Source organism: Pezoporus occidentalis, unplaced genomic scaffold (genome assembly GCF_034315485.1).
Source record: "Pezoporus occidentalis ecotype Australia unplaced genomic scaffold, CSIRO_AGI_Poc_V1 ctg2138, whole genome shotgun sequence".
Classification (NCBI taxonomy): domain Eukaryota; kingdom Metazoa; phylum Chordata; class Aves; order Psittaciformes; family Psittacidae; genus Pezoporus; species Pezoporus occidentalis.
The window spans coordinates 1-9,206 of NW_026914005.1; the positions used below are offsets into that span (position 1 = coordinate 1).

General features: G+C 59.8%; 1 protein-coding gene across 1 annotated transcript; it reads left to right on the forward strand.

The window, feature by feature from the left end:
- Positions 1–449: 449 nt before the first annotated feature.
- SORT1 (sortilin 1) lies at positions 450–9,203 on the forward strand (the record flags this gene model as incomplete). The annotated part of the gene is made up of 18 exons (XM_062619798.1): positions 450–560; positions 700–737; positions 823–925; positions 1,680–1,844; positions 1,992–2,065; positions 2,185–2,234; positions 3,218–3,348; positions 3,435–3,579; positions 3,740–3,895; positions 3,989–4,095; positions 6,058–6,160; positions 6,252–6,420; positions 6,501–6,691; positions 6,757–6,946; positions 8,533–8,649; positions 8,788–8,896; positions 8,973–9,079; positions 9,178–9,203. Coding segments are annotated over 18 exons (2,092 nt in total), but the record flags the coding sequence as incomplete, so codon positions are not given.
- Between the last annotated feature and the right edge of the window lie 3 nt (positions 9,204–9,206).

A 9,206-nucleotide genomic window follows, 5' to 3' on the forward strand; every position in this document is an offset into this window, starting at 1 on the left:
CCCTTTTCCCACTTTTCCCCTCCGTTTCCCCCCCTTTCCCTTAATTTTTCCCCCTTTTCCACCCCGTTTTCCCCCTCTTTTCCTTTCATTTCTCCCCTTTTTCCCACTTTTCCACCCCATTTTCCACTACTTTTTCCCTTCATTTTTCCCCCTTTTCCCACTTTTCCACCCCGTTTCCCCCCCTTTCCCTTAATTTTTCCCGCTTTTCTCACTTTCCCACCGTTTTCCCTTTTCCCTTCATTTCTCCCCCTTTTCCCACTTTCCTGCCCCTTTTCCCACTTTTCCACCCCATTTCCCCCCCTTTTCCCTTCATTTCTCCCCCTTTTCCCACTTTTCCACCCCATTTCCCCCCCTTTTCCCTTCATTTCTCCCCCTTTTCCCACTTTCCACCCCTTTTCCCACTTTTCCACCCCATTTCCCCCCCTTTTCCCTTCACTTCTCCCCCTTTTCCCACTTTCCCACCCCGTTTTCCTCCCCTTTTCCCCTCTCATCCTTCTCAGTTCATCTTCGACGACCTCAGCAGCTCCGTGTCCCTGTCCTGGGTTGGTGACAGCACTGGGGTGAGCACTGCGGGCTCCCGGTTGGGGGGGGGTATCCCCACTTCCATAGAGGACAATGGGATCGGGATGGGGTGACCCCCACCGTGTGCCCTTGCTCTGTCCCCCTATCCCCATCCTGCTCATCCTGACGGCATTCCAGGTGATCCTGAGCTTTGGGCAATCCAAACTGTACCGGAGGTGAGTGGGATCCTATGGAGGGGTGGGAGGAGCCCCCCCCTGCATCCCTGTTCCCACTTCCCACCGTGTGCTCCCTCCTTTGCAGTGAGGACTATGGGAAAAGCTTCCTGGACATCTCCAGCCTCATCAACAACACCTTCATCCGCACCGAGTTCGGTGTGGCCATCGGGCCCGGCAACTCCGGGAAGGTGGGAATGGGGATGGGAAAAGTGGGAATGAGAATGGGAAAGGTGGAATGGGGTTGGGAAAGGTGGGAATGAGAATGGGAAAGGTGGAATGGGGTTGGGAAAGGTGGGAATGGGGATGGGAAAGGTGGGATGGAGATGGGAAAGGTGGGATGGAGATGGGAAAGGTGGGAATGGGGGTGGGAAAGGTGGAATGGGGTTGGGAAAGGTGGGAATGGGGATGGGAAAGGTGGGAATGGGGATGGGAAAGGTGAGGATGGAAAAGGTGGGAGTGGGGATGGGAAAAGTGGGGGTGGGGATTGGAATGGTGGGGCTGGGAAAGGTGAGGATGGGAAATGTGGGAGTGGGGATGGGAAAGGTGGGAGTGGGAAAGGTGGGAGTGGGGATGGGAAAGATGGGGATGGGAAAGGTGGGGATGGGGATGGTGCGGATGGGAAAGGTGAGGATGGAGATGGGAAAGATGGGAATGGGAATGGTGGAGATGGGGATGGGAAAGGTGGGAATGGGAAAGGTGGGGATGGGAAAGGTGGGGATGGGAATGGTGGGGATGGGAAAGGTGAGGATGGAGATGGGAAAGATGGGAATGAGAAAGGTGGGAGTGGGAATGGGAAAGGTGGGGATGGGAATGGTGGGGATGGGAAAGGTGAGGATGGAGATGGGAAAGATGGGAATGAGAAAGGTGGGAATGGGGATGGGAAGGGTGGGGATGGGCTGTTGGGGTGCCCCATATCCCATGGTCATGGCTCCCCCCGTGCAGGTGATCCTCACCGGGGATGTCTCCGCTGGGAGCCGCGGGGGCCGCATCTTCCGCTCCCTGGATTTTGCCAGGAATTTCATCCAGACGGATCTGCCCTTCCAGCCGCTGGTGCAGCTCAGCTACAGCCCGCGGGACCCCGACTGCCTGCTGGCGCTCAGCACCGAGGTGAGCCAGGATGAGGCCCAAAGCGGGGCCTCTTCCCTAGGGATGCTGTGCTGGGGGGATGCCTGCTTGGGAAGGGGCTTGGAGCCGCAGAGATGGGGATGTGGTTTTGGGGGGGGGGGTCACCAAACCCCTCTCCCTGTCCCATAGAACGGGCTCTGGGTCTCCAGGGACTTCGGGCACAAATGGGTCCTGATCCACAGAGCCGTGTGCTTGGCCAAGTGGTGAGTGAGGGACCCCCCCACGGCGGGGGGAGCACAGCCATGGGGTCACAAAGCCCCCCCCCATCCCCCTGTATCCCACTGCTCCCAGTGCAATGTCCCCTCTTCCCTTCCCTGCCCAGGGGCGCGGATGGGACCATCTTCTTCACCACCTTCCTGAACAACTCCTGCAGTAAGTCCTGCCCGTGCATGGAGCCAGCACTGCATGGGATGTGTGGGGATATTGGGGGGGATTTGTTGGGATATGTGTGGGGATACTGGGGGGATGTGTGGGGATACTGTGAGGGGCATGTGTTGGGATATTGGGGGGGGATGTGTTGGGATACAGGGGGGATGTGTTGGGATTCTGGGGGGATGTGTTGGGGTACTGGGAGGGGCATGTGTTGGGATACTGATGGGGATGTGTTGGGATACTGGGGGGGATGTGTTGGGATACTGGGAGGGGCATGTGTTGGGATACTGAGGGGGGTGTGTTGGGATACTGGGGGGGAATGTGTGGGGATACTGGGGGGGGTGTTGGGATTCTGGGGGGATGTGTTGGGGTACTGGGAGGGGCATGTGTTGGGATATTGGGGGGGGATTTGTTGGGATACTGGGGGGGATTTGTTGGGATATTGGGGGGGTTGTGTTGGGATACAGGGGGGATGAGTTGGGATACTGATGGGGATGTGTTGGGATACAGGGGGGATGTGTTGGGATACTGAGGGGGGTGTGTTGGGATACTGGGGGGTGTGTGTTGGGCTATTGGGGGGGATGTGTTGGGATACTGAGGGGGATGTGTGGGGATACTGGGGGGGTGTGTTGGGATACAGGGGGGATGAGTTGGGATACTGAGGGGGATGTGTTGGGATACTGAGGGGGATGTGTTGGGATACTGAGGGGGGTGTGTTGGGATACTGGGGGGGGGGATGTGTTGGGATACTGAGGGGATGTGTTGGGATACTGGGGGTATGTGTGGGGATACTGGGGGGGATGTGTTGGGATACTGGGGGTGAATGTGTTGGGATACTGGGGGTATGTGTGGGGATACTGGGGGGGATGTGTCGGGATACTGGGGGGGGATGTGTTTTGATACTGTTGGGAACAGCCCCTGTGGTGGCTGCTGAAGCCGGAGGCAGCTCCAGGCTGTTTAATCCCTGCTCCCTTCTCCTCAAGAAGCTGATCTGGGCTTCCTGGAGCTCAAGAAAACCTCGGACTTCGGCTCCTCCTTCAAGGTCATCGGCACCAAGATCTATTCCTTCGGCCTGGGGGGACGCTTCCTCTTCGCCTCCGTTATGACAGAGCAGGTCCTTGTCCCCCTTGTCCCTGTCCCCACCCTGTGCCTTCATCCCCATGAGGACGAGCAAGGCTGACGATGCTTTGGCTCCCTCAGGGGACCACGAGGCGCATCCACGTCTCCCTGGACCAAGGGGAGAGCTGGAACATGGCCCAGCTGCCCTCCGTGGGCCACGAGCAGTTTTACTCCATCCTAGCAGCCAACGAGGACCTGGTCTTCATGCACGTGGATGAGCCGGGCGGTGAGTGCCACCAGGACCTGCTCCACCGTGCATGGGGCTCATTGCCATCGGAGCACATCCCTATTGAGCAGCTCCTCGCTTGTGGCCTTCAGGGGTCCTTCCTCTTCCTCCAACCCCCCCTGGCCCCCCCATCACCTTTACCCCTGTGTCCCTGCCCTAGACACTGGCTTCGGCACCATCTACACCTCGGACGACCGCGGCATCGTCTACTCCAAGTCCCTGGAGCGGCACCTTTACACCACGACGGGGGGGGAGACCGACTTCACCAACGTCACCTCCCTGCGCGGCATCTTCATCACCAGCGTCCTCTCCGAGGGTGGGTCTGGGCCCGGGGGGGTGCTGTGGGAGCAGGTGTTGGGATGCTCCTGACCCCTTTCTCCCCCCCTGCCTCTGCCCTGACCCCTTGCAGATAACTCCATCCAGTCCGTGATCACTTTTGACCGGGGGGGGCAGTGGGTGCCCCTGCGCAAGCCCAAGAACACCTCGTGTGACTCCACGGCCCGGAGCAAGGACGAGGTGGGGCTGGGCCCTGTCCCTGTGGGTGCTGCTGTGGGGGCCCCTCGGTGGTCCCTTGCCTCGGCTCTGCCAAAGGGATGCTGAGGGATGTGGGGGGCGGGATCCAGCCCGCGCCTCCCGGCAGAGATGATGAGGGTGTGGGGCGCACCATGGGATGTGGAGCACACTGTGGGGCTGCAGGTCCACCACGGGGCTGTGGTTCACGCTATGGGGCTATGGGTCACACCATGGGGCTGTGGTTCACGGCATGGGATGTGAATCACTCCATGGGATGTGGGTCACACCGTGGGGCTGTGGATCACGCCATGGGGCTGTGGATCACTCCATGGGATGTGGATCACTCCATGGGATGTGGATCACTCCATGGGATGTGGATCACACCATGGGATGTGGATCACTCCATGGGGCTGAGGATCACGCCATGGGGCTGTGGATCACTCCATGGGATGTGGATCACTCCATGGGATGTGGATCACTCCATGGGATGTGGATCACACCATGGGATATGGATCTCTCCATGGGATGTGGATCACACCATGGGATGTGGATCTCTCCATGGGATGTGGGTCACTCCATGGGGTGTGGATCACTCCATGGGATGTGGGTCACTCCATGGGGTGTGGATCACTCCATGGGGTGTGGATCACACCATGGGATGTGGATCTCTCCATGGGATGTGGGTCACTCCATGGGGTGTGGATCACTCCATGGGGTGTGGATCACGCCATGGGATGTGGATCTCTCCATGGGATGTGGGTCACTCCATGGGGTGTGGATCACTCATGGGATGTGGATCACTCCATGGGATGTGGCTCACACCATGGGATGTGGATCTCTCCATGGGATGTGGGTCACTCCATGGGATGTGGGTCACCCTATGGGGCTGTGGATCACTCCATGGGATGTGGGTCACTCCATGGGGTGTGGGTCACTCCATGGGATGTGGGTCACTCCATGGGGTGTGGATCACTCCATGGGATGTGGATCACTCCATGGGGTGTGGATCACGCCATGGGATGTGGATCTCTCCATGGGATGTGGATCTCTCCATGGGATGTGGATCTCTCCATGGGATGTGGGTCACTCCATGGGATGTGGATCACTCATGGGATGTGGATCACACCATGGGATGAGGATCACTCCATGGGATGTGGATCACACCATGGGATGAGGATCACGCCATGGGGCTGAGGATCACTCCATGGGATGTGGATCACTCCATGGGATGAGGATCACGCCATGGGGCTGTGGATCACTCCATGGGATGTGGATCACTCCATGGGATGTGGGTCACTCATGGGATGTGGGTCACTCCATGGGATGTGGGTCACTCCATGGGATGTGGGTCACCCTATGGGGCTGTGGATCACTCCATGGGATGTGGATCACTCCATGGGATGTGGATCACACCATGGGATGTGGATCTCTCCATGGGATGTGGGTCACTCCATGGGATGTGGGTCACCCTATGGGGCTGTGGATCACTCCATGGGATGTGGATCACTCCATGGGATGTGGATCACTCCATGGGGCTGTGGATCACACCATGGGATGAGGATCACTCCATGGGATGTGGATCACGCCATGGGATGTGGATCACGCCATTGGGGCTGGGGATCACTCCATGGGATGTGGATCACTCCATGGGATGTGGATCACTCATGGGATGTGGATCACTCCATGGGATGTGGATCACTCATGGGATGTGGATCACGCCATGGGATGTGGATCTCTCCATGGGATGTGGGTCACCCTATGGGGCTGTGGATCACTCCATGGGATGTGGATCACACCATGGGATGAGGATCACTCCATGGGATGTGGATCACTCCATGGGATGTGGGTCACTCCATAGGGCTGCCTGACAAGCTCTGCTCAGGCTGGGGTCGCCCTGGGGTGGCTCCCAGCACCCCCTTGGGAGTCCCTGCGGTCGGTGTGGCCACGCTCTCCTCTCTCCTGCAGTGCAGCCTCCACATCCACGCCTCCTACAGCATCTCCCAGAAGCTCAACGTGCCCATGGCGCCGCTCTCGGAGCCCAACGCCGTCGGCATCGTCATCGCTCACGGTACCCACCCCGCCGGGACAGGGACAAGGGAGCCCAGCACCACGGCCTGCTCCTCCCCACGGTGACCCTGTGTGTGTGTGTGTCCCCATAGGCAGCGTGGGGGGGGCCATCTCGGTGATGACCCCCGACGTGTACATCTCCGACGACGGGGGCTACACGTGGGCGCGGATGCTGGAGGGGCCGCACCATTATTCCATCCTGGACTCGGGCGGCCTCATCGTGGCCGTGGAGCACAGCAGCCAACCCATCAACACCATCGAGTAACGGGGGGCTCAATGGGCGCGGGGGATGCTCTCGGCGGTGCCCCGTGGTGGTGCTGAGCGCATCCCCCTCCTTGCAGGTTCTCCACGGACGAGGGGCAGTGCTGGTACCGGTACCCCTTCTCCAAGGAGCCCATCTTCTTCACGGGGCTGGCGTCGGAGCCGGGCGCCCGCTCCATGACCGTCAGTGTGTGGGGCTTCCGCGGCAGCTTCTTCTTCCGCAAGTGGGTCTCCTACACCATCGACTTCAGCGAGCTGCTGAGCAGGGCCTGTGAGTGCCGCCGGGGACGGGGGACCCCCGTGGTGCCATCCTGGCGCTGAGCGCGGTGCCCGCAGGTGAGGACAAGGACTACACCATCTGGCTGGCGCACTCCAGCGATCCCGGCGACCCCGGCGACGGCTGCATCCTGGGCTACAAGGAGCAGTACCGGCGGCTGCGCAAGGCCTCCGTGTGCCGCAACGGCCGCGACTACGTGGTCACCAAGCAGCCGTCCGTGTGCCCCTGCACGCTGCAGGACTTCCTCTGGTGGGCTCCGTTCCAAGCATCATCCCTTCCCCAGCATCTTCCCATCCCTGCATCATCCCATCCCCTACGTCATCCCATCCCTGCATCATCATATCCTTGCATCACCCCATCCCGGCGTCACCCCATCCCCAATGTCATCCTATCCCCAGTGTCATCCCATCCCTAACATCATCCCATTCCCAACGTCATACCATCCTTATATCAACTCATCCCTGCCTTATCCCATCCCTGCATCACCCCGTCCCCAACATCATCCCGTCCCCAGTGTCATCCCATCCCTAACTTCATCCCATTCCCAACGTCATACCATCCTTGTATCAACTCATCCCTGCCTTATCCCATCCCTGCATCACCCCGTCCCCAACATCATCCCATCCCCAGTGTCATCCCATCCCTAACTTCATCCCATCCCCTACGTCACCCCATCCCAGCGTCACCCCATCCCCAATGTCATCCTATCCCCAGTGTCATCCCATCCCTAACTTCATCCCATTCCCAATGTCATACCATCCTTGTATCAACTCATCCCTGCCTTATCCCATCCCTGCATCACCCCGTCCCCAACATCATCCCATCCCCAGTGTCATCCCATCCCTAACTTCATCCCATCCCCTACGTCACCCCATCCCAGCGTCACCCCATCCCTGATGTCATCCTGTCCCCAGTGTCATCCCATCCCTAACATCATCCCATTCCCAACATCATACCATCCTTGTATCAACTCATCCCTGCCTTATCCCATCCCTGCATCACCCCGTCCCCAACATCATCCCATCCCCAGTGTCATCCCATCCCTAACTTCATCCCATTCCCAACGTCATACCATCCTTGTATCAACTCATCCCTGCCTTATCCCATCCCTGCATCACCCCATCCCCAACATCATCCCATCCCCAGTGTCATCCCATCCCTAACTTCATCCCATCCCCTACGTCACCCCATCCCCAATGTCATCCTATCCCCAGTGTCATCCCATCCCTAACATCATCCCATTCCCAAATCATACCATCCTTCTATCAACTCATCCCTGCCTTATCCCATCCCTGCATCACCCTGTCCCCACATCACCCCGTCCCCGCATCACCCCATCCCAGCATTATCACATCCCCAACATCATCCCATCCCCAGTGTCATCCCATCCCTAACATCATCCCATTCCCAGCGTCATACCATCCTTGCATCATCCCATTCCCTGCATCATCCCATCCTTGCGCCATCCCATCCCCAGCATCATCCATCCTTGTGTCATCCCATCCCTGTGTCATCATATCCCTGCTTCATCTCATCCCTGCTTCATCTCATCCCCGTACCTTCCCACCTCCCACCATTATCCCCCCTCCCACCATTATCCCACCTCTCCAATGTCTTCCCACTCCCTCCGCCACTCTTTCCACCTCCACCATTGTCCCACCTTCGCATCTTCCCACGTCCCCGTGTGTCTTCCCATCCCTTCCCAACATCTCCCCCCCACCTCTTCCCACCTCCCATCCCCCTTTCAGACCAGCATCCTCCTCCTTTAGCCCCACTGTGTCCCCCCAAGGCGGTGGGGGGGGGGGTCTCATCCCCTTTTCCCCTTCCTCCCGCAGTGATTTCGGCTACTACCGCCCGGAGAACCAGTCCGAGTGCGTGGAGCAGCCGGAGCTGAAGGGCCACGACCTGGAATTCTGCCTCTACGGCCGCCGGGAGCTGCTCAGGACCAGCGGGTACCGCACGGCCCCATCCGTTCCTCAGCTCATCCTGCCCTTAGTGGGGCCAGACCCGGCTCCATCCCCTTGCCCCCTGGGGCCGGGCATCCCTTGGGATGCTCCTCTGGGATCACCGAGCGCTTCCTTCACCTCCAGGTACCGGAAGATCCCTGGGGATAAATGCTCCGGAGGGGAGAGCCCGGCGCGGGAGGAGACGGACATGAAGAAGAAATGCACCAGCAACCTGCTGAGCCCCAGCCCACTGGTGGGTGCCGGTGCCGGCAGCACCCATGGGTGACACCGCGGGCACTGGGGCTCACGGTGTCCCCCCCTTCCCACAGGCCGCCCCCCGCAGCCCCGCTGCCGCCATCCTGGCCGTGGGCACCGCGCTGCTGCTGACCGCGGCCATCGCCGTGCTTCTGGTCAAGAAATACGTGTGTGGGGGCAGGTGAGGGACACCCCCCCCCCAACAACGGCGCCCCCCCCATGGTTGGGGGGTGGGGGGGCTGCTGCCTTCACCGGTTCCCCCCTCCGTGCCCCCCCCAGGTTCCTGGTGCAGCGCTACTCGGTGCTGC